Below are 25196 nucleotides of genomic sequence, written 5' to 3' on the forward strand. Positions count from 1 at the left end.
GCACAGTATGGGAAGAAGGTGGGCAGCCCTTGGTGGAGAAAGAACAAGTTAAGAACTATTTAGAAAAGCTAGACACACAAATCCATGGGAGCTGGATCTAATGCATCCGAGGGTACTGAGGGAGTTGGCAAATATCATTACAGAGACTTTAGCCATTATCGTTGCAAACTTGTGAAGATTGGGAGAGATCCCAGATGATTGGAAAAAGGCAAATGTAGTGTTCATCTTTAAAAAAGGGAAGAAGAACAATCCAGAGAACTACAGACCTGTCAGCCTCACCTCAGTCCCTGGAATAATCATGGAGGAGAACCTCAAGGAATTCATTTTGAAGCACTCGGAAGAGGGGAATGTGATCAGGAATAGCCAACATGAATTCACCAAGGGCACCTCATGTCTGACCTATCTGATTAGCTTCTATGATGAAGTAACTGGCTCTGTGGACATGGGGAAGTCAGTGGATGTGATATACCTTGACTTTAATAAAGCTTTTGATATGGTCTCCCACAGTATTCTTGCCAGCAAGTTAAGGAAGTATGGATTGCATAAATGGTCTGTAAGGTGGATAGAAAGCTGGCTAGATTGTCATCAACAGCTTGATTTCTGGTTGGCGGTTGGTTTCTAGCAGAGTGTCCCAAGGATTGGTTCTAGGGCCAGTTTTGTTCAATATCTTTATTAATGACCTGGATGAGGGGATGGATTGCACCCTCAGCAAGTTTGCAGATGACACTAAGCTACAGGGAGAGGTAGATACGTTGGAGGGCAGAGATAGGGTCCAGAGTGACCTAGCTAAATGAGAGGATTGGACCTAAAGAAATCTGATTAGATTCAACAAAGACAAATGCAGAGTCCTGCACTTGGGATGGAAGAATCCCAACCACTGTTGCAGGCTGGGGACCACCTGGCTAAGCAGTTCAGCAGAAAAGGACCTGGGGATTACAGTGGTTGAGAAGCGGGAAGAAGGCTAATGGCATATTAAGTTGCATTAGGAGGAGCATTTCCAGCAGATCTAGGTAAGTTACTATTCCCCTTTATTCAATACTGGTGAAGCCACACCTGGGCTACGTCTACACTGGCATGATTTTCCGGAAATGCTTTTAACGGAAAAGTTTTCCGTTAAAAGCATTTTCGGAAAAGTGCGTCTAGATTGGCAGGATGCTTTTCCGCAAAAGCACTTTTTGCAGAAAAGCGTCTGTGTCCAATCTAGACGCGCTTTTCTGCAAAAAAGCCCCAATCGCCATTTTCGCAATCGGGGCTTTTTTGTGGAAAACAAATATCTGCTGTCTACACTGGCCCATTTGCGCAAAAGTTTTTCGGAAAAAGACTTTTGCCTGAACGGAAGCAGCATAGTATTTCTGCAAAAGCACCGACAATCTTACATGTGATCGTCAGTGTTCTTGCGGAAATTCAAGCGGTCAGTGTAGACAGCTGGCAAGTTTTTCCGCAAAAGCAGGTGCTTTTGCGGAATAACTTGCCAGTCTAGACACAGCCCTGGAGTATAGCATCCAATTCTGCCCTCCCCCACCTCCCCACTACAGAAAGGATGTGGACGCATTGGAGAGAGTCCAGCGGAGGGCAACCAAAATGTTTAGGGGGCTGGAGCACATGACCTACAAGGAGAGGCTTATTTAGTCTGCAGAAGAGAAGAGTGAGGGGGGATTTGGTAGCAGCCTTCAACTTCCTGAAGGGAGGTTCCGAAGAGGCTGGAGAAAGGCTGTTCTCAGTGGTGACGGGTGGCAGAACCAGGAGCAATGGTCTCAAGTTACTATGGGAGAGGTCTAGGTTAGATATGAGGAAAAATTATTTCACTAGGATAGTGATGAAGCACTGGAATGGGTTACTTTGGAAGGTGGTGGACTCTTCATCCCTAGAGGTTTTTAAGTCTCGGCTTGACAAAGTCCTGGCTGGGTTGATTTAGTTGGGATTGGTCCTGCCTTGGGCAGGGGCTGGACTTGACCTCCTGAGGTCTCTTCCAGCCCTAGGATTCTATTATTTGATCCCTTGTGTCTTTTTCGGTGAGTGTTCTGGCTCTGAGGAAGCCTCTAGCTCCTGGTCTGCTGGGCACCCTCCCCAGAGTGATCTCTACATCCATCCCCTCTCACGCAGAATTGATTCCCAGGACCCCTGATATACAGGGCAACCCATGTATCCCTGGCGAAGCTGCTCCATTTCCCAGCCATCTGCCCCTTGTTTCCAGCTTGAGATTATCAAGGCCTCACTCCCAGCTCCAGACCTTATCCTGCCTTGGTGTGGTTGGAGAGCCGGGAGCTAGGCTCTACCACCACCACGCAGGGGCTTGTCTCCTATTGGCCGAGATGAGTCGCGCATAGTCAGCACCCTGGGTCTCACTCCAAGACAGATTCCCCAGAACTCCAATTGTTCTTTGCTGAGCCTTCCCATTTATCACCTTCCATTTAGCCAGGAATCAGACCCAGTGTCCAGTGACAGGCTTCTCAGTGCCAGCTCCAAAGCTCAGACCCCTCCCTGCCACTCCTCGATAGCTCTGTCTATACACTGACACTAGCCTGCTCAGCTCCAGGGTGGCACTGGCAACTCCTGATTAGTTGTCACTCCCTAAGTCCCTTCCAGTTGCTGCTTTTCAGCGTGCGGCCCACCTCATCCCAGCAATGGGCCCTGTGTCCCCAGGGGCCATCCAGTTCCTACCATGGGGACATGGTGAGGCTGCTGCCATGAAGCAGACTGGGGAATTCCCTGCTTGTCTGTGTGTTGGGGGGAGTCTCCTAGGCAGAGGAGTCTGGGGGGCATTTTGCCCTTGGGGGGCAGTGATGGGGTTACTGCTCTCCTGTGAGATATAGCCCCCACCAGTCCCAGTTCCTGCCCCACCCGTCACTCGAGCATCTGGGGAGGAAGTGGCAGGAGGGGAGGGGGAGGAGCGCAGAGCCAGCCACAGGGACAGGAAGAGGCTCATCTCAGAGCACCAGCCTCTGAGTGCTCAGAGAGTTTCATCTAGGGCTCAGCCACAAGCTACCCTCTGTAGATGGCCCCACACTCCCACTCTGGGCACCACTGAGCGAGAGCAGGGGCCTTAGGGCAGGGCCGAAGAGGGGATCAAACCCTTGGAATGAGCAGGGTATGTCAGGTGAAGAGGAGCCCAGGAAGGGGGGAAGGCAGGATGTGGGGAAATTAACCATGAGGGACTGGGCAGAGCAAGGAATGGGGGTGCTGACTCTTGGGGGTGGCAGGGTGGGGGCAGAGGCAGGGAGTTAGGTAGGGCAGGGTATGGGGGAGTTAGCCCCCTTGGAAGGGAGGGCAGGGTTTGGGCGAGCTGACCCATTGGTCTGGTAGGTTGGGTAGGGTGTGGGGGGAGCTGATCCTCCTGAGGACTGGTCCGGGCAGGGAGTAGGGGAGCTGCTGGCACCCAGTAGGCATATAGATCCGTGGAGGGAGAAGATGGTACCCAGCCCCTGTCCCTCCTTCTCTGAGCAAGGTGTAGGGATTCTTAAAGGTTCAGTCATCTGAATTCCCAGAACTTGGCAGGACCATAGGGAGAGAAGCCATGTGTCCCATTCTGTCACACAACCCCTTTGGGCAGCTGGGCCATCAGCTGATGGGCGGTGTCACTTTCAGGTGCTAGCCCAGTGCTGTGTGCACTCCCGGGAAGAGGTTCATATAGGCACCAATTTCTGTATTTGGGCTTTGTACCCAGAGTACAGAGGTAGGGAGAGGAGTCTGATGAGACCCAGACATGTCTGGCAAATGCCCAAAGCTCAGCGCCATCACAGACAATGGGGAAACAGGGGGGTCAAGTGACTTTCCAAGGATCCCTCAAAAAGTCTGATCAAGCCAGGGATAAAACCCAGGAGTCCTGTTCCCACTCTCAGACCCTAGCCCCTGGATCATGCTGCCTTCTGGTTATAGTCCAGTCATCACAGCTACAAAACCAATCAAACCAGCCTGCGCTCCCATTCGTAATAACTCCCCCCCGCCCCAGTCCCTCACCTACCAAGTGCCCAGGCACTGCATCCTATTCTGGTCCCTGGAACGCAGCCACATCTGGGGTGAAGCCCAACAGCTGTCCAATTGCTTGCTCCCATGCCAACTCTCCAACAAGCTGCTCTGAGCTCAGGGGAGGGACAAAGGTTCCAATTCCCAAACTGAACTACTGGTGCAGATCCTTTCCCTGCCCCTGCTAAGCTGGCATGCTTCCCTTCAAGCCGAACTCTGACCCAGCAGGAGCAGCTGTGGCTGGCAGGAGATGGCTCCTAAGGGGCAGTTGCCTGGGGGTGGGGGCATCTGGGGTGCCCATAGAGGGCAAGCTGGGTAGGGCTGCTCTGACTCACCTCTCCATGTGGCACAGAGCAGCCAGCGACGCAGCCCCATTGCTCTAGTTGGGAGTCCTGGGCTAGCCCGTCTCCCCCATCAGAACTTAGGCAGCTGGAAGCCAGGCAGAGGTGGGGGAGAAAGAGGAAGGAAGCAGCTTGGCTCTATCTCTAAAGATCAGCAAACACAGCAGCACAGAGGAAGCCTTGAGAGACCTGAGATACCCCTGCTCAGAGCGCTTCCTCCCTAGAGCTGCATCGGTACAGCCCACAGTGGCATGGTTCACACACAGCATGGGCAGGTGGCTACAAGTGGCGCATATGAGTGTGTATATCTGAGAGTGCATGTGCAAGCATATATGTGTGAGCCTACATGTGAGAGACTGTAAATGTGGATATGGCTGTACCCATGTGTGAGTGTGCAAGTGTGCATATGAATGCATGGATATACTCATGTGTACATTGGGGAAAGTGCAGGGCGCTGAGTCAGGGCTCACTTACCGGTATCCCTCCTGCTGCCCAGGAATGGCTGGGCATTGCCCTCCGAAATGGAGCTTCCAGTTCTGTTCCGACTCCGGTATGAAACCTGAGAGTAAGGAGCACAGACTAGAGCTGAGAGGCAGAAAAGGACCTGGGGATTATAATGGATGACAAGCTGGATATGAGTCAACAGTGCGCCCTTGTAGCCAAGAAGGCTAATGGCGTATTAGGGTGCATTAGGAGGAGCATTGGCAGTAGATCTAGAGAAGTGATTATTCCCCTTCATTGAGAACTAGCGAGGCCACATCTGGAGCATTACGTTCAATTTTGGGGCCCCCCACTACAGAAAGGATGTGGACACATTGGAGAGTCCAGAGGAAGGCAACAAACATGATTAGGGGCTGGAGTACATGATTTATGAGGCGATGCTGAGGGATTTGAGCTTATTTAGTCTGTAGAAGAGAAGAGTGAGGGGGAATTTGGTAGCAGCCTTCAACTTCCTGAAGGGAGGTTCCAAAGAGGATGGAGAGAAGCTGTTCTTGGTAGTGACAGATGGCAGAATAAGGAGCAATGGGCTCACGTTGCTGTGGAGGAGGTCTAAGTTGGGTATTAGAAAAAATCTATTTTTCACACATGCACACTTTTGTATGCTCACTCACCTCCTTATCCCCTTCCCCCCAGACTCCTCACCTCCTCGTCCCCTACCCCCAAAGGCCCCTTACCTCCTTGTCACCTCCTTCTCCCACACAAGCCCCCTAACTCCTCATCCCCTATCCCCACCAGCCCCTTATCTTCTCATCCCCTTCTCCCCCAGGCCCCTCACCTCCTCATCCCCTTCCCCTGCAGGCCCCTCACCTCCTCATCCCTTCACCCCCAGGCACCTCAGCTCTTTGTCTCCTTCTCCCAAAGGCCTCTTAGCTGCTCATCCCCATTTCCCCCCACAAACTCCTCATCTCATCTCCACCCCTCTACACCTCACCTCCCAGCCCCCTCAGCTCCTTGCCCCTTTCCCCCACCCAGACCCTTCACCTCCTTTCCTGATCCCTGCTCTACTCTCCCCAGGCTCCTTACTTCCTCATCTCTGGACATAAGCACCAGCTGTCCATCCACCAGGGAAAAGTTGGAGACATCCCAGACAGGGACCTCAGGGGATGGGGCCAATGGGATCCGCTGCGCAGGGCGCACACCATCTGTGGGAAGGGAGAAGCAGATCATCAGAAAGGTGACACCTGCCCTTGGGGCTCAGATCCCCCAACTCCCCTTCACACCTGCCTCTGTCCATCTCTCCTTCCTTTCCATCCCCTCTCTCTGTTCTTATCCTGCCCCACTCTTCCACCTTCTTTCTCCTATTCAGGTTCTTATTAGGGATGTAACAGTGTAATTGATTAATCAATTAGCCAATAAGCAAACACTTATAGGTTAATGCTATAGACTACATGCACCCCGCCCCTCCACCCCGCCAGTAAATTGACCAGCCGGCTCAGCCCCAGTTTGTGCTGAGTCCAGGACCTACCCCTGCTATGGCTCTGCATTTAAAGTGTATTAGGAGCCGGATGTGCAGGCAGCCCCGTTCAATCCTGGCTCACACCAGGTCTGGGAGCTCAGGGCCCCCTGGACAGGGGAGGCAGGCAACCGGTCCATGAGGGGAGCTGGTTTTTAAACTTAATCAACTATTCAATTAATCCATATTTAACACCCTTGGTTCTTATACCATGCCCAACACCATGGGATCTGGGTAATGCTGGAGTCTGGCTCTGGCCTTGACTCCCTGCTGTGCTGGTAACTGCCCTGATGGAAGAGGCTGGCCTGGCTGCGGGTCTATCTACCCCCTTTACACCATGCCACACTCTGGGTCTGCCCTTCTGCCCCGGTGAGTTGTGGGTCTGTGTCCACCCCCTTTGGGCTGCATGTAGGCACTGCCAGTGGTTCTCTCTCTACATACATTAGCCTCACAGATCAGTGCCACAGGACTTGTGGCTAAAGGCAAGCCAGGTAAGGCAGGACAGGTGCTCACTAGTGTGACACTGGGGCAGGTGTTTCCTAGATCCAGGGAGCTGGTGCTTTTCTGGGCACCTCTCCCTGCATTCATGCTCCCAGATGACTGGTCTCCCCTTCTCCCAGCAGCAGCGTCAGGAGCAAGTAGTCTGGGCTGGGCTGGGATGGAATGAAGAGGGCGGGGGCTGGAGGGGCTCCTGCCTGCACTTGTGCATTGCATGCGTGGGCTGCCAGGACATGGAGCCGGTTACACTGAATCAGTGACAGGCGGCTGCTGGTTGTTCAGCACCTGCTGAGCCCAGGAGCTCAGTGCCTGGAATACTCCTGTTTCTACATACATGGTGTGGTGTGCGGCAGAACGAGCCATGCTGCACATTTAAAATACCACTACTGCATGCTCAAATAGAGCCCCTAATGCTGAGTGTGGACCCTCGAGCAGAGTCCAAATCCACTGGGTTGGTACTAGGCCCCCAGCTATGAGCGAGTTTCTTGAAGGAATTCCATCCCTGTGCCAACCCCAAGGGTCCCCAGCCTTCTTCCAGGCTGCCTCCTGAGACGGAATAGCTGGGCTTCAGCCCTCCTCTTTCACCCCAGGAGCTCTGCTCAGCGAATCTAGCTGAGAGAGAAAACTTAAAAAACAACAAATAATTCTGCAGCACCTTAGAGACTAACAAAAAATGTAGATGGTATCATGAGCTTTTGCAGGAACAACCCACTGAGAGAGACTTGTACTCTTCAGGGATTAATGCTCCATAGTTACAGTGTCGCACAGCTTGTCAGAAGAGTCAGCTGTATTAGTCACCTGGAACCCAGCATGGGAAGTCCTTAGGTCAGCACAGAGCATTGATGGGTAAAGCACAGACCATTCTGGTTCGCTCAGATCCCAGCCAAGCCTGTGTCTCTCTCAGTCTGTGTTTACATGGCATTTTTGTCAGTGAAACTTTCATCAGTTGGGGTGAGAAAAAAACACAAATGTTTTCCTGATGAAAGCATCAGTATCTACTGCTGACTAAGCTACCATTGCTTACTGGGGGATGAGGTATTTTGCCAGCTCTCCTGCCAGTAGAAAGCAGCCACATGGGAGACCTCTCAGCAGCACGGTATGCAGTGCAGACATAGCTTTAGACTGACCTCCTAGGTCAGTTCCCAGGTGAAAGCCCCGCTTCTCCCAGATGCCAACATTATCCCCTACTTCACACTTTTCTAGTCCTTTGTTCTCAAGGGGGGCAGTATGGTATGTGCGCCCCTTCCCTGAGAGTCCCTCCAGGAGCCTTTGGAGCAGGCATTGGACACCATGTTGATCTTGCTCAGATTCAACTGGCTCCTCACAACTCTACTTATTTTACCCAGACAGGGAAGTAACAACCCTGTGCTTCGTAGCCTTCCCAGACTGCCATAGATACATGACAAAGTTTTGTGAACAATTATAATTGTAATTATAAATAGGGGGAGGGATAGCTCAGTGGTTTGAGCATTGGCCTGCTAAACCCAGCGTTGTGAGTTTAAGCCTTAAGGGGGCCATTTAGGGACCTGGGATCTGTCAGCAATGGTGCTTGGTCCTGCTGTGAGGGCAGGGGACTGGACTCAAGGTCCCTTCCAGCTCCATGAGATAGGTATATCTCCATATATTAATTAAATCACTGTTGCATGGTCACATGATGCTTCTTGTGCCTGCAGAGCATAGCCCATGAACACACAGGCTGCATCTAGACTGGCATGATTTTCCAGAAATGCTTTTAATGGAAAAGTTTTCCATTAAAAGCATTTTCGGAACAGAGCATCTAGATTGGCACAGACGCTTTTCCACAAAAGCACTTTTTGCAGAAAAGCATCCGTGCCAATCTAGATGCGCTTTTCCACAAAAAAGCCCCAATTGCCATTTTCATGATCGGGGCTTTTTTGCGGAAAACAAATCTGAGCTGTCTACACTGGCCCTTTTGCACAAAAGCTTTACGCAAAAGGGACTTTTGCCCGAACGGGAGCAGAATAGTATTTCCGCAAGGAGCACCGATTTCTTACAGTAGGAAGTCAGTGCTTTTGCGGAAATTCAAGCGGCCAGTGTAGACAGCTGGCAAGTTTTTCCAGAAAAGCAGTTGATTTTCCAGAAAAGCTGGCCAGTCTAGACACAGCCACAGCAAAGCACTGTGAGTAACTATCACACTGCATAAGTGGCAGCACAGTGCTTTGGAAAAACTGCGATGCCTCATGAGGCAGGGCCAGGTTCTCAATCCACAAGCATCTTACTGCATGCTAGCCACTTTTCAACAGCAGTGCACATGCAGGTGTGGAGGAGAGAGAATGTTACAGGGAGGAGGGAGACAGAAAAAGAAAAAGAAAAGCATGTGTGTTTTGGGAAGAGCTCCCTTATCATCAAGGGAATGGGAAGAAAAGCAAGCTGCATCCTGGAACGCATGGCTGCTGACCCCCACTGCCTGATCCCCCTGCTTTCCTGAAATGGTGCCCTTGCATGTGGGGTAGCTCTCTGCACATGAACGCCAGCCTGCCCAAATGGAGCACCAGTGTTGAGCAAGACGGCTTCACCAACAAAGCCACAAGGGCTGTGAGCCCAACATGTTGCGTGCCTTCCTTCACATCAGCATCTCTAGCCCAGCAAGGGGTAGAATTTCCAAACAATCCTGCCTCCAGCAGCCTCCGTGGGGGGGATGGGATGAGGAGATGTGTGTCTTGCTGGAGCAGGCCTCACCCTTGCCTGGCCACAAAGAGGAACAAGGCTTGAGAAATTGCAGTGCAATGCTCAGAGGAGATGCACCTTCCCCATCACACTGACCAGGCCACACCCCTTCTTGGGCTTCTGCCTCAGGCCTTAGGCAGATGGAGTCTCACAACATGCAAAACTGGATGTTGGCCCCAGGACCCCGCCCCCCCCAACAAAGGGCAGTCACCAAGGCCACCCTCCCTGTGAGCTCACAGCTGGCCTCCCCCAGCTGCAGTGAGATGCTGCGGATGCGGGAGGCAGAGAGAACACAACTCTGAGAGGAAGCAGGATCTAACTTCTTGGGCACAGAGCTTACTAGAGGAGCAGACCTGGAGATTTTTGAGCAAGTGCCAACTGCTGTTGTTCTTGCTGTGGTCAGGGAAACCAAACAGTCTATGTGTTAATAAAAAGATCCCACCAAGAATATGCTGACTAGGAGCAACGACTGCTCCCACTAACAGAAACAGCCCTGCAAAGCTATTGGCAAATTGTTCAGGCCACAGGGGAATAGAATGGGTTCATGCCTATCACGATCTACTATACAATGGAGCTATACAGAATGGCCCCGACACAACATGGAACCTGACACCTTGTGCTACAGCCCTGACCTCAGCCCAGCCTATCAGTGAAACCTGACATTGGTGCAGCTGGCTAAGGCGGTAGATCTCCCACCCCTCACTCTATGCCATAGAATCCTAGAACACTAGCACTGGAAGGGTCCTCAAGAGTCATCGAATCCAGTCCCCGGCCCTCACGGCAGGACCAAATACTGTCTAGACCATCCCTGACAGGTGTCTGTCCAACCCACTCTTGAATATCTCCAGGGATGGAGATTCCACAACCCCCTAGGCAATTTATTCTAATGTTTAACCACCGAGACAGGCAGGAAGGTTTTCCTAATGTCCAACCCAAAGGTTTTTTCCTAGTGGCCAAGGTCTGGCCTTCCCATGATGGGGACATGCTAATATCCAGCTCCAGAGCAACAGTTCCTCTCTCCAAAGACCCTGCCCCTCATTTCTGCCCTCCTGAGTCCACATGGGCCCACATGGACCTCATGAGGGCAGATCCCAGGGGCCTAGCTCTGGTGTCCTTGCCAAATCCCCTCTTCAATTGCTGTGGTGTTCCAAAACCAGGATTCACCCCCATGCCTTGTCCGAAGTTGTTGTGAAGTGTGGCGATGTGGTGTTAAACAGCTGCTGCATTTAACCCGAGGAAGCTGCATGCCAGTGGTGAGGGCAGTGAGCTCTCTTAGGGTATGTCTACACTACCCCGCTAGTTCGAACTAGCGGGGTAATGTATGCATACCGAACGTGCAAATGAAGCCCGAGATTTGAATTTCCCGGGCTTTATTTGCATAAGCCGGCCGGCGCCATTTTTAAATGCCGGCTTGTTCGAACCCCGTGCCGCGCGGCTACACGCGGCACGGGGTTCGAACAAGCCGGCATTTAAAAATGGCGCCGGCCGGCTTATGCAAATAAAGCCCGGGAAATTCAAATCTCGGGCTTCATTTGCACGTTCGGTATGCATACATTACTCCGCTAGTTCGAACTAGCGGGGTAGTGTAGACATACCCTAAGTGTGTTTAGCACCTGGGGACATGCTTCGGTGGATGGTGCACTAGAAACACTTGCTAGATGTATCCCGTCTGAGGATGGAGCTGTCTGATACTATGAGGCTCCCCAGAAACTTGCTTCTGATTAAACAGAATTGCATGCCTGCCGTTTTTAGCTGTCTCAGAATTAGTCAGTCGCCAGTGTCTCTTGGTTGTGAAATGACTCACACAAGACACAGATGGCTCCTCGTGGCACCAACCTGTAGATCTGCCATTGCTAGAGTACCAGCAGAGTCCTGAAGTGAAATGCAAGTAGGTCACAGCCCTGTCTGAACTCCCATGAACCCCAGGAGAGCAGTTTTCAAGTCCCTGTCTGAGCCCTGGGCCCCAGCAGAGCATATCCCCAGCCCTGTCTGGTCTTGGGGGCTGGGCATGGGCAGTCTACAGAGGGGGCATGTCCCCTGCCAGGCATGCCAGGAAGGGCAAGAGCTCTCAGGAGTGCTGAGGAGACTTGGGTTGAGGCAGCAGTGAAACAGGCCTTGGAGGGGAACTGCTGCACAGATCACATAGTTATTGTGTTTTGCAAATCTGTTTCATTGGAAACCAGGCCCACCTGCCTCTATGTAGTCCATAGGGACCAGACCTGACTGTCTGTATATAACGCACAGGGACAAGGACCAGGCCTACACACCAGGACTCCACAGGGGCTGTCCGTATACACACTAGAGGGACCAGGACCAGGCTTGCATGCCGATGTGGACTCCATGAGTGCTTGACCTGACTGCCGTATGGACTCCACAGGGACAGGGACCAAGCCTACATGCTGTGATGTTATTGGGTTCTAATAAGAAAATGCAGAGCAGTGTTAAACTCAATGGCTATGTCTACACTACGGGCTTTTTGCACAAGAACACCTGTTCTTGTGCAAAAACTTGCAGAGCGTCTACACTGCACGTGCATTCTTGCACAAGTAAATTTACAGTGCAAGCATCAGAAAACAGGGTTACTTCCGGAAGAGTTATTCCTCTCCCCACAAGGAATAAGCCCTCTTGTGCAAGAGCTCTTCCACAAGAAGGCAGTGTAGACAGGCAACATGAATTTTTTGCGCAAGAAACCCCTATGGCTAAAATGGCCATCAGAGTTTTCTTGCACAAGAGAGCATCCACACTGCCATGGACACTCTTGCGCAAAAGCACATGGCAGTATGGAAGTGCTCTTGTGGAAGATCTTTTGCACAAGAACTCTTGCACAAAACCATTCTGGTTCGCTCAGATCCCCGCCAAGCCTGTGTCTCTCTCAATCTGTGTTTACATGGCATTTTTGTCAGTGAAACTTTCATCAATTGGGTTGAGAAAAAAACCACAAATGTTTTCCTGATGAAAAGCATCAGTATCTACTGCTGACTAAGCTACCATTGCTTACTGGGGGATGAAGAATTTTGCCAGCTCTCCTGCCAGTAGAAGCAGCCACATGGGAGACCTCTCAGCAGCACAGTATGCAGTGTAGACATAGCTTTAGTCTGACCTCCTAGGTCAGTTCCCAGGTGAAAGCCCCGCTTCTCGTAGCCAATGTGTGAGTTTGCCCCAATTCTATATAAGGTGAGCTATGGGAGGTGTCTAATGAAAGCTTATGCTATGCTGACTTGTATAATTTTTGTATGTAAAGATGTGAATATGTGCTCTGGACTTATATTTTATGTTTTCTGTCTGGGCGACCGTGGCAGGCGTTGCCCACCTATTGTGAGGGGTAGTGGCCCAGTGAATGCTGCATGGGCAATGGCTCTTAGGGGTTGCCAATTCATACCTCAGGAGCACACACTGGCCCCTTGCCAGAAAGGACATATCTGGATATTCCATGGCTCCTTGCCCAAAAAGGACATGGTAATAATCTGATCAGATCTATTTGGGGAGACCCATCCTGCCCATCTAGTCTCAAATCCAGCATTGGGTTACCTCTCCTGGGACTTGTACCCAGCTCCAATGCGCACTGCAGCTCCATAGAAGAACTCAAGGCACTTAGTTGTCCCAAGGAAGCTGCCTGTGCATGCCTATGCCCTCTGCTGGGTACTGTCAGAGCTTCAACTCTGTCCCAGCCCTGCTCTCACTAACAGAATCCTCTTTTGCTTAACCCAGAGGGCCCACAGCCTCTCTAGCAAGAGCATCTCCCTGATGCCACCATGCTCTCAGGCCTGCAAGATTAGAGCTCCGCTTGTGGGATCAGGTTTGGGACATAGCTGCTAGTAACAGGGAAGAGGCTTCAGCACAGCTAGAACCAGAATCCTTGCAAAGTGGTAATGGACTGAACACAGACAACAAGATCCCCTGTGTGGAGAGCTGCTAGTCGCTCCCTGGAGCTCATTGGCATGAGTTAAACAAGAGGGGACATGGAACAGTGAAGGAATTATACACCTGGGAGTGATCAACTCATCTCACATGGCCCAGCTGTGCCATGTCTGAGATCCCCAACCCTCATACACCTCACATGGCCCGGCTGTGCCATGTCTGAGATCCCCAACCCTCATACACCTCACATGGCCCGGCTGTGCCATGTCTGAGATCCCCAACCCCCATACACCTCACATGGCCTGGCTGTGCCATGTCTGAGATCCCCAACCCTCATACACCTCACATGGCCTGGCTGTGCCATGTCTGAGATCCCCAACCCTCATACACCTCACATGGCCCGGCTGTGCCATGTCTGAGATCCCCAACCCTCATACACCTCACATGGCCCGGCTGTGCCATGTCTGAGATCCCCAACCCTCATACACCTCACATGGCCCGGCTGTGACACACCTGCGATCCCCTAACTACATGTACCTCACTTAATCCATCTGTGACACACCTTGGATCCCCAACCCTCATACACCTCACACAGCCCAGCTGTGATACACCTTAGATCCCTGACCCACACACCTAAAATGGCACACCTGTGCCCCAGCTGGGCCACGTGAGGTGCATGAGGGTTGGGGATCCCAGCTGTGGAATGTGGGAATTTCACCCTTGCACCTGACTCACATGCATCTCACGTGGCCCAGCTATGCCAGTGATCCCCGACCCACCTGTGTCTTCCATCAACACAATGCACGCAGCCCACCCGTGCTGCAGCCTGGATGACAGATCAACCCAATGCATGCTTCCCAACTGGGCCAAACCAGACAGGATCTCCCCAGGTCGTATGCTGTGTACAGCGTCTGCCAATGGGGATCAGCACAGCCAGTCAAGCCATCATGTTACTAGGCCCTGAGCTAGCATCTTCCTGCCCAAAGCAGGGTCCAGAATGGATCTCAGAGATACACCTTCCCTTCACCCAACAATCTCAATGCTATGAAAACCTGCCCAAGCTGTGAGTGCAGCTACCCATGGACACTACAGTTCTTGGGGGCATTGCAGATGCTGTCAGGCTATGGCAGCACTGAAATCTGGGGGCATTAGTTTCAATGAGCTGTCCCAACTGGATGTTCCAGGTATGGGACCAAGCTGGGTACGGTGCCTGGGGCAGCACTCCAGCCCTGGGGCCAGTCCCTGGGTCCTCAGCCAATCTGGTTCCAATTGTCCCATTGCCTTGCTGGATGCAGCCCAGTGCCAAAGCATTCAGTCCCATGCTAAACCCTCCTTACCTTTGGCTGCCTCCTGAGGGGCCTGCTGTGCCTTGGACCCACTCTCCTGGTTCCTGCGGTGGGACTTGGAGCGCAGATATTTTCGCAGGTTCAGCTTACTGCCTTCTTGGCCCTTGGGCTCCTTGGGCATCTTGGTAGGGGCAGAGAATGCCCTCTGGAACATAGACCTCCGGGCAGTTGCTTTGCTGCCCACGGGGCCTGGGGACTCAGTGCCTGGGCTGGTCCTGGCCATGCGCACCTCAGGGGCATCAGTCTCAGGGTGGCTATGAGCACGCTTCCAGTTGTGCAGTCTGGCCCAGCGGCTGCTGGCAGGAGGCATAGGATGCCGCTCTGTCTCCAGCTCCATCTCCCTCTCTCCGCCTTGAGGGCCTGTCCGCCATTTGTAGGACTTCAGCAGAGATGGAGCCTCAGCTGTGGGGTGTCGTGTCTCCTCCTCCATCTGCAGAGCAAGCATGAATGTGGCATCGGATGTGCTGGTGCCATGATGCAGGACCTGGTCCAGAAACAGTACCTGGGCTCTAGAGCCATCACTTCCCATGGGAAGGAGATGGGGCAGCAGAGAGAGGTCTGATGGGGCAGAAGGTATAGGGCTGCAGGGAAGTGGTGCTGGTATTTGGAGCCTCTGAGATTCTGATATGCCCATGGTGCCTGTGACTGTGCCCACCAGCCTTTGGTGCACAGACAGGGGGCATGGGCCAGGTACTCAGTGGGTTCCCAGGGCTAGCCGGACACTGGGGGAGTGGAGGGGCTGCCAGGGGTCATTCTGCACTTCTAAGCCCTTGGGGGAACACATGTGCCTCACACACTCACCATGCAGCTCAGGCGGGCTAGGCACAGTGTCAGGGCATGGTAGCAGTCAGAAACAAAAGAGACAGATGGGTGGCTGTCGTTTCACTGGGCTATGCACTGCCACACTGGCACCCAGGGTTGTGCATGCTTTTGAGTCACATGCTCTGGTTCCTGGTGAGAGGATCCCTTCCTCTCCTGGTGTTCTCAGCCTAGAGTGGCAGGAAGGGTGAACCCACTAATGTCCACAGGCAGGCTGGTTTTGAATTATTTAAGGACCCTACAGTTAGTGGAAGTGAGGGGAGCTCTCCTGTAGCCCAGCTAAGATGACCCTGATGTTATGGGCTTTATCTGATATACACAGCAATAACCCTCCCCAAACCAAACGTGTCCCAGTTTTTCCTGCTTAGTCACCTACACCCAAGCAGCTGAGATGTGGGTGCTGGAGAAGAGGGTGCTGGCTCTAGTCCTAGGTGGTGGTGGGCTGTTTGTGGTATGTGGATTTGCCCCAAAGGGCAGCAGGAGCCTGTGAGGAATGAGCTGGTATTGCAGCCTGTGGGAAAACCTGAGATCTGTGGCTCTGGATGGAGGGCATCTGGCACTGGGTTTAGGCTTGCTGCAGCCTGTGAGCACCACAGTGGGGGAGGGGACTGGAGGGGACAGCAGTGGATACAGGGAGGCTGGTCTGAGCTTTCTCTGACCACGGGGGGCATGGTAGCCAGACTAAGTAATCCGATGCTGGTACATTGGGTCTCTCTGTGGCACCAGTGCTGATGGGCAAAAGGGACCTGGTGCTCCAGGTCTTCCTGTGGCACCAGTGCCGGGGGTGGGGGAGTGGTGTTCAGTGTTCTGGGTCTCCTTGGGGTCAGAGTCCAGTGCTCAGGGCCTCCCCGTGGACAGGCTGGGGGGAGGGGCTTGGTGCTCCTGTCTTCCCATGGCACCCAGGCTAAGTACACACTGTAGGAGGGAGCACAGCCCCTCCCTGCTCTGCACAAACCAGTCCTGCCTCTTCCCAGGCTGGGAGAGGTGCAACGCCCCAGTCTGGGCTAACAGCCCTTGCCATGGGGTGCAGGGAGCAGCGCTTCCGCTCCTTCTGGTTGTCGTACTGCTGCCCCTCCCCCAAAGCCATTTCCTCCCCAGCACCTGGCCCTGCACATTCTGTTTCTGATGCAAATACAAGGCCCCCAAGTTCCTGTGGCTGCAGGGGGAAGGGCCAGTCCTTGGGGCCTTTGCTGTGGGATGCAAGGGATGAGTAAGGCTGGCAACAGCTCCGAGAGGCTCCCCTGAGCACAAGGGGACGGCAGCCCCCTGTCGCCGTACATAAGCCGTACCAAGCAGTGGGGGAAGGGACAAGGCACCACTACTTGGGTCCCCGGCCAGTGCCAGGGTTCTGGAGCCCAGACTGCAGATGGTTCTGCCCCTCTGCCCACAGGGCCCCGGTGTCAGATCCAGGGGATCCCCTTGCCTCGAGCTCCAGGGATAGGCAGGGAGCAGTGCCCCTGAGTGCTGCTGACAGATGTTGGGGCAAGGGATGTTACAGGCATGTGGAAGGATAGGATAGGACTGGGGGCCGGCCACTTTCCCCTTTTCCTCAGAAGCACTGAGGGCCAGGGGCTTGCCTCTCTGACCCCCACTCCACAACTCGCCACTGAGCCCCTACAGCCCGTACTCCTCCTTCTCTCCCCTGCAGGGCCGTGCCCTCTGGCACTCCCCCAGCCTCCCATGCCCCCTGCTGCCCCATCGCACTGCTCTGTCCTATGTCCCCTCCTCCCTCCAGTCCCATCCGCTCCCCACCGACTCCTGCCCCAGTCACTCCCCCAGCTTCACCATCTGCCCGTCTCCGCGTCCCCCAGCCCCCTCCATTCTCCCCCAACTCCCCTCCTTCCCCTTCTGGCCCCCCCAGCAGCAGTCGCTGGCGCTGCCGGAGCGGTACCTCGGTTCCCTGCTGCCTTGGCTCGCTCGCTCTCCGGCGGGTCCGTCCCGGCAGCGCTGTGCTCTGGCGGCCCATGTGATCAGGCAGCAGTTACTCATCTCGCCCTCACCTCTGCCGGTGGCTGAGCGGCTCCACCGCAAGTCGACTCCCAGCCGCGCAGCTCTGACGGGGTCTGAGCCTGGGCCCATCGCCATGTGAACCGGGCTGGTGCTATGCCACGCTGCACCCACGCCGTCGTCGTTAGGCTCCAGAGTCAATACGGCCAAGTCTCTGTGAGCGCCTGGGAGCACTCCGGAGCAGCGCAGGACCGGCCGCTCCACCCACACGGCGCACCGCACGGGATCCCTCAGCCAGAAAAGCACCAAGGCGGATGAGATCCTGCAGAACCAGAGACATGGGCGGGAGTTGGAAACCAGAAGGAATTTGCAAACCATCAGCTCTCCAGTGTCCCAGGGCTGTTGGTGCTGCCACAACCCGTCTACGGGCATTTCCACGGACACGGCCACGGCTGGCGCCTCCACCTTCTGTCCATGGGCATTTCCACTGACACGGCTGGCACGGCCACGGCTGGCACTGCCACCTTCTGTCCATGGGCATTTCCACTGGCACGGCTGGCACTGCCACCTTCTGTCCATGGGCATTTCCACTGGCACGGCTGGCACTGCCACCTTCTGTCCATGGGTATTTCCACGGGCATGGCTAGCGCCGCCACCTTCTGTCCATGGGCATTTCTGCTAGCACGATTGATGCTGGCATATCCAGACTTCCCACAGCACCCACTGGAATGGCTGTTGAGTTGAAGGCCTGGAAACTTGGATATGGGCGACACCAGTGGGACTCAGTTGTACAGCAGATGTTTCAAGGTGCATTTGGGAGCCACAGCTTTTCTTTGCAGGAGCTGCTACATGCTGACAGCGGTATCACAGTGCCCCCTGGTGAGTTCCCAGGCAACTTACTTCCTGGAATGGCAGCAACACCTGGAACCAGGATTCTGCTTAGAATCATAGAATCATAGGTTTGGAAGAGACCTCAGGAGGTCCAACCCTCCAGAAACCTTCCAGTCACTTCGTGGGTAGGGCAAGAGGGGAAGATGGTTCCAGGCCAGGGTCTGTGCCTGGAGTGGGTGGAGAGGGCTAGTGACTGAGTCTTGGCTTTGCTAGGAGCCCCAGCTCCTGCTCCCTAGACCTGAACAGGCAGCAGCTGGAAAGCCACATGCCTGGTCACTGGCAGCAGTCACAGAGCAGCTATGAACCCTTGAAGCATGACAGGTCTAGATTTAGCGTAAGCAGCTCTCAGCTGCCCACCTGCGGGGTTCCTGCTGCTGGGGGCGGGGGCAGGCTGGTGTCTGGGTAATGTGGCTCTTGGGGTGCAGAAACAGGGTTGGGCCTCCGGGTAGGTCTGAGCTTTGCTATAGAGTGGAATCTGTGGGCAGCTCATGGACTCCTGATGGAAGTGAGACTGGGCTGCATCAGTTGTATGTCTACAAATCAAAGTTATTTTGGGATACCAGAGGTAACCCAAAATAGCTACACCACTTCTTTTGAACGCATCTGCTATTCTGAAATATAGCGGACGTGCTATTTCACCATCCCCATAAACCTCATTGTACGAGTAAAGGATGGCTCAAAATAGCACTTTATTTCAAAATTTGGTGCTGTGTAGATACTATTTCAAAATAGACTTAAAATAAGCTGCGCAATTTGCGTATCTTATTTCAAGTTTATGGTGCTGTGTATATGCACCCTGGGTGTGCTCAGTCATGTGGAGCAACCCCAGAGAGAGCTCAAAATGAGCCACACTCAAAGCCTCGGCCCCTTGGCTTCTGGAGGGCGAGGGTCTGATCGAAGGCAGAAGAAATCTCATGAGAAAAGAGCTTTTCACAGATGGCACCCCACAACCTCCCTGTCTATCTAATTCCAATCTAGCCACTGACCCCATTCCTGTGCCCCACACCCTCTTTGGCATTCCATGCCCAAACCTGATAGGAGCTCTAACCTTTGCCTGCCTGGAAAGTGCTCAGAGTGATAGCTTTTTCCAGTAAAACTCAGCTGCTGAGAACTTGTCTGAGCTGGCACTCCAGGCTAGTCAGAGTCCCAGGCCTACCCAAACCCCTTGATCCCACTTAGGACTCTGCACTAAATGAATGTGGTATGAAGGTGCGGTGCCATTGCATCCAATTCTGGGGCTGCCATTACAGAAAGGATGTGGATGCATTGGAGTTCAGCTGAGGGCAGGTTTTAAACCTGTTGCCTATTAATTTCATTTGGTGACCCCCTAGTTCTTATATTGTGGAAATAAGTAAATAACTTTTCCTTATTCACTTTTTCCACACCAGTCATGATTTTATAGACTTTTATAATATCCCCCCTTCATCTTCTCTTTTTTAAGTTGAAAAGTCCCAGTCTCTTTAATCCTCATATGGGACCCATTTCAGACCCCTAAAAATTTTTTGTTGCCCTTTTCTGAACCTTTTCCAATGCCAATATATCTTTTTTGAGATGACACGACCACATCTGTATACAGTATTCAAGATGTGGGTGTACCATGGTTTTATATAGAGGTAATAAGATATTCTCTGTCTTATTTTCTATCCCTTTTTAAATTCGTTATCCCATTCTATTTGCTTTTTTGACTGCCGCTGCACATGCAGGCTCCGTCTACACTGGCATGATTTTGCGCAAAAGCAAATGCTTTTGCGCAAAATCTTGCCACCTGTCTACACTGGCTGCAAGTATTTGGCCAAGAACACTGACTTTGTAATGTACAAAATCAGTGGTTCTTGCGCAAATACTCTGACACTCCCGCTCAGGGATAAGCCCTCTTGCACAAATATTCTTGCGCAAGAGGGCCAGTGTAGACAGCAACGTTAATTTCTTGCGCAAGAAAGCCCAATGGCTAAAATGGCCATCGGAGCTTTCTTGCGCAAGAGAGTGTCTACGCTGGCATGGATACTTTTGCGCAAAAGCAAATCTTTTCTGCAAAGGCACATGCCAGTATAGACGCTCTCTTGCACAAATACTTTTAACAGAAAATCTTTTCCGCAAAATCGTGCCAGTGTAGACACATCCTGAGTGTATGTTTTCAGAGAACTATCCACAATGACTCCAAGATCTCTTGAATAGTTGTAGCTAAATTAGTCCCCATCATATTGTGTGCATAGTTGGGATTATTTTTTCAAATGTGCATCACCTTACATGTATCAGCATTTAATTTCATTTGTCATGTTGTTGCCCAATCACTTGGTTTGGTGAGATCTTTTTGAAGTTCTTCACAGTCTGGTTTGGTCTTAACTATCTTGAGCAGTTTAGTATCATCTGCAAATTTTGCCACCTCACTGTTTACCCCTTTCTCTAGATCATTGATAAAGAAGTTGAACAAAATTAGTCCCGGGACAGATCTTTGGGGGAACCCACTAGTTACCACTTTCCTCTCTGAAAACTGACCATTTATTCCTACAATATGTTTCCTGTCTTTTAACCAGTTATCAATCCATGAAAGGACCTTCCCTTTTATCCCATGACAACTTACTTTATTTAAGAGCCTTTGATGAGGGACCTGTCTTATGAAAACCTGTCTTATGAAAGGAGACTCAAGGAGCTTGGCTTGTTTACCTTAACCAAAAGAAGGCTTAAAGGGGCACGGGCTGGCTACGGTGCCCATGCCAGGTGCAAGCCTGCCAGCACCCAGCCAGCAGACCCTGCACCTGGCACGGCACGAACCAGCCACCCACTGCCACCCAGCCCTCCGCCTCTTCCCGGGAACAGGCTGGCGGCTCCCAGGAGCCTGCCCGGGTCCACAAGAGGCGGGCGCCCACCTGGTCTAGTGCGGACATCGTGGACCTCATCCATGACGTCTGCACTAGGCAAGGAAAGTGGCCGTCTAGGGCAGAATAGCTGCCAGTCTGGCCACCCAGGAGCAGGTGTGCATGAAAATCAAGGTGGTCCACTGAGACCCCCGACCCTGAGCCCTGGGCTTAGAATGGCCGTCCTGGGTCAGACCAAAAGTCCATCTAGCCCAGTAGCCTGTCTGCCGACAGTGGCCAACACTAGGGACCCTGGAGGGGATGGACCGAAACAATGACCAAGCCATTTGTCTCGTGCCATCCATCTCCAGCCTTCCACAAACAGAGGCTAGGGACACCATTTCTACCCCCTGGCTAATACCACTCCATGGACCCAACCTCCATGACTTTATCTAACTTCTCTTTAAACTCTGTTCTAGTTCTAGCCTTCACAGCCTCCTGCAGCAAGGAGTTCCACAGGCTGACTATTTGCTTTGTGAAGAACAACTTTCTGTTATTAGTTTGAAGCCTGTTACCCATTCATTTCATTTGGTGTCCTCTAGTCCTTCTATTATGGGAACTAATGAAGAACTTTTCTTTATGCACCCTCGCCACACCACTCATGCTTTTATAGACCTCTATCATATCCCCCCTCAGTCTCCTCTTTTCTAAGCTGAGAAGTCCCAGTCTCTTTAGCCTCTCTTCATATGGGACCTGTTCCAAACCCCATATCATTTTAGTTGCCCTCTCCTCTCCCTCTCTCTTCCCCTCTCCCACTTCCTTTTCCCAGTCTCCCCAAGTTTTGTTCAATAAAGAGAGTTTCTATTTTTGAACACAATTGTCCTTTATTTTGTACATCAGGAAGGGGGGCTAGGAAGGGGTAAGTGGAAGGAGGTGAGGGAGGAATGGGGTACGAGCCCCCGATGGGGAAGGACTGGGGTGGCTCTGCGGGCTCCTCGGGGTGGAAGCTCTCCTGCAGCCCCCAGATTGACCCCTCCGGATGGCAGCCTGAGGCAAGTGCAGCCGGACTGATGACCGAGTGCTGTGATGTGCCCAGTGTGGGTACTCAGGGCATTCCAAGCCAGGACTGCTTTGCAGGCGGGGAACCCCTGAGAACTGTCTGTACGGGGTGGGGGTTGGGATCCTTTAAGCACAGCCCTCGGCTAGCCTGAGACAGCAGCTCCACGCTCTAAGTCCTAATCTGATGCCCTGCCGGCACTGTTTCCGGCCAGCCTTAATCTCGGTTCAGGGTCCACTCAATGTGGACATGCTAGTTCGAATTAGCAAAATGCTAATTCGAACTAGTTTTTAGGTCTAGATACACTAATTCGAATTAAGTTAGTTCGAATTAACTAATTCAAATTAAGTTAGTTCGAATTAGTGCTGTAGTGTAGACATACCCTTAGAGGGATAAATACCAGGGAGGGAGAGGAATTATTTAAGCTTAATTCCAATGTGGACACAAGAACAAATGGATATAAGCTGGTTAGTAGGAAGTTTAGACTTGAGATTAGACGAAGGTTTCTAACCATTAGAGGAGTGAGGTTCTGGAACGGCCTTCCAAGGGAAGTAGAGGGGGCAAAAGATCCATCTGGCTTCAAGATTAAACTAGATGGGTTTATGAAAGGGATGGTTTGATGAGATAACATGATCTTGATTGACTATTCATTATCAGTGGTAAATAGGTCAATGGAGGGATGATTGGAGTTACTATAGAGAACTTTCTGGGTGTCTGGCTGGTGAGTCTTGTCCACATGCTCAGGGTTTAGCTGATCACCATATTTGGGGTCGGGAAGGAATTTTCCTCCAGGGTAGATTGGCAGAGGCCCTGGAGGTTTTTCACCTTCCTCTGTAGCATGGGATACGGATCACAGGTGGAGGATTCTCTGCATCTTGGGGTCTTCAAAGTATTTGAAGGCTTCAATATCTGAGACATAGGTAAGAGGATTATTCTAGGAGGGGGTGGATGAGATTCTGTGGCCTGCACTGTGCAGGGGGTCAGACTAGCTGATCATAATGGTCCCTTCTGACCTTAAAGTCTATGAGTCTATGAGACCTTGTCAAAGGCTTTCTGGAAATCAAAGCATACTATATCCACTGGATCCCCCTTGTCCACATGTTTGTTGACCCCTCAAAGAACTCTAGTACATTAGTAAAGCATGATTTCCCTTTACAGAAATCATGTGGACTTTCCCACAACAAATTATGTTCATCTATGTGTCTGACAATTTTATTCTTTACTATAGTTTCAACTAATTTGCCCAGTACGGACGTTAGACTTACCGATCTGTAATTGTCAGGGTCACCTCTGGAGCCTTTTTAAAATATTGGTGTCACATTAGCTGTCTTCCAGTCATTAGGGTACAGAAGCTGATTTAAAGGATAGGGTACAAACCACAGTTAATAGATCTTCAATTTCCCATTTGAGTTCTTTCAGAACTCTTGGATGAATGCCATCTGGTCCTGATTACTTTTTACTGTTAAGTTTATCAATTTGTTCCAAAACGTCCTCTAATGACACCTCAGTCTGGAACAATTCCTCAGATTTGTCACCTAAAAAGAATGGCTCAGGTTTAGGAATCTCCCCAATACCCTCAGTTGTGAAGACTGAAGCAACAAATTCATTTAGCTTCTCCGCAATGACTTTATCATCTTTGAGTGCTCCTTTAGCATCTTGATTGTCCAAGGGCTGCACTGGTTGCTTAGCAGGCTTCCTGCTTCTGTTGTACTTAAGAACATTTTGCTATTACTTTGTGAGTTTTTGGCTTTTCTTATTATAACTAGCCAATTATCCCGTCATAAGACAGGATTTTCAGGTCTCTCCTCCACGTCGGTCTTCTCTCCTGAGCCTACGGTCTCTCGTTCCGTCTCTCTCTCTCCTTCTACTTCCTCCCCCTCCCATTTCTCTCTCAGCTCTCCTCCATCTCCTGCCTCTCTCTGTCTCTCTCTTTCACTTCTCCTCCCCCTCCTGCCTCTCACTCGGGGGACCGTGGAGCCCAAATGGCCATTTGGGCTCCTCACTCCCCGTGCTGCATGGGGGGCGCGGAGCCCAAATGGTCGCTTGTGCCTCTTGCTCCCACGCGGCGGCCTGGCTGAGCAGTGCAGAAGTCAGCCAAGCATCATGGCGGGAGGGGCGGGGTGATGATATTCACGGCCGGGGGCGGGGCCTGGAGTTGCTGTCACGCCACATGTCACCACCTCACCCCCCTTCCCCTCCTGCCATGGCGCTCGGCTGACTTCTGCGCCACTCAGCCAGGCCGCCAAGGGGGAGCAAGCAGCCGTTTGGGCCCCGCACTTCCCATGCAGCAGGGGCCGCCCAGAGGGAACAGCCAGCATTTCAGGCAACAGCGCCCCCCAGAGGGACCAGCCAGCATTTTGGCGTTACAGACTCTCAGACACTGGGGGTATGTCTACACTAGAAAGTTAGTTCGAACTAACGGACGTTAGTTCGAACTAACTTTCCTAGGCGCTACACTAGCGCTCCGTTAGTTCGAACTTAATTCGAACTAATGGAGCGCTTAGTTCGAACTAGGTAAACCTCATTTTACGAGGACTAACGCCTAGTTCGAACTAGCTAGTTCGAACTAAGGGCTGTGTAGCCCTTTAGTTCGAACTAGTGGGAGGCTAAGGCTTCCCAGGTTTCCCTGGTGGCCACTCTGGCCAACACCAGGGAAACTCTATTGCCCCCCTCCCGGCCCCGGACCCCTTAAAGGGCCACGGGCTGGCTACTCACTTTGTGCCAGTTGCAAGGCTGCAGGCACCCGTGCCTGCACAGCCTGCACCTGCCACAGGATGAGCCAGCCATCCGAGGGCTCCCAGCCCTCCACTGCTCCCCAGGACCAGCCTGGCGGCTCCCAGGAGCCTGCCCGGGGGCGCAAAAGGCGGGCGCCCGCCTGGTCAAGTGCGGAGATCGTGGACCTCATCGAGGTTTGGGGGGAAGCCTCCAATGTCCACGATCTCCGCACTAGCCACCGGAACGCGGCCGTCTACGGACGCATGGCTGCCAGCCTGGCCGCCAGGGGCCACCAGCGCAGCCGGGACCAGGTGCGCTGCAAGA

The 25196-nt window shown here is 52.4% G+C and overlaps 1 protein-coding gene and 1 long non-coding RNA gene across 4 annotated transcripts in view; one reads left to right on the forward strand and one right to left on the reverse strand.

Annotated features, from left to right (window-relative positions):
• Nucleotides 1-17992, reverse strand: part of RASAL3 (RAS protein activator like 3) — a 40052-nt gene extending 22060 nt beyond the window's left edge. Inside the window, exons 1-4 of one of the 3 annotated variants that reach the window (XM_075902126.2) lie at nt 17468-17992; nt 14640-15078; nt 5829-5947; nt 4779-4863 (exon numbers count right to left, since the gene is read on the reverse strand). In XM_075902126.2, coding sequence (XP_075758241.1) covers nt 4779-4863; nt 5829-5947; nt 14640-15078 — 643 coding nt within the window. In that variant the 5' untranslated portion in view covers nt 17468-17992. The other 2 variants (XM_075902125.2, XM_075902127.2) reach the window with 2 other exon arrangements.
• The window catches only part of LOC149520920 (uncharacterized), a 79900-nt gene that overhangs the window by 33523 nt on the left and 21181 nt on the right, over nt 1-25196 (forward strand). The gene's annotated exons all lie outside the window — the stretch shown is intronic.

The sequence above is a fragment of the Pelodiscus sinensis genome, chromosome 31, assembly GCF_052426305.1.
Source record: "Pelodiscus sinensis isolate ZL-2025 chromosome 31, ASM5242630v1, whole genome shotgun sequence".
Taxonomy (NCBI): Eukaryota; Metazoa; Chordata; order Testudines; family Trionychidae; genus Pelodiscus; species Pelodiscus sinensis.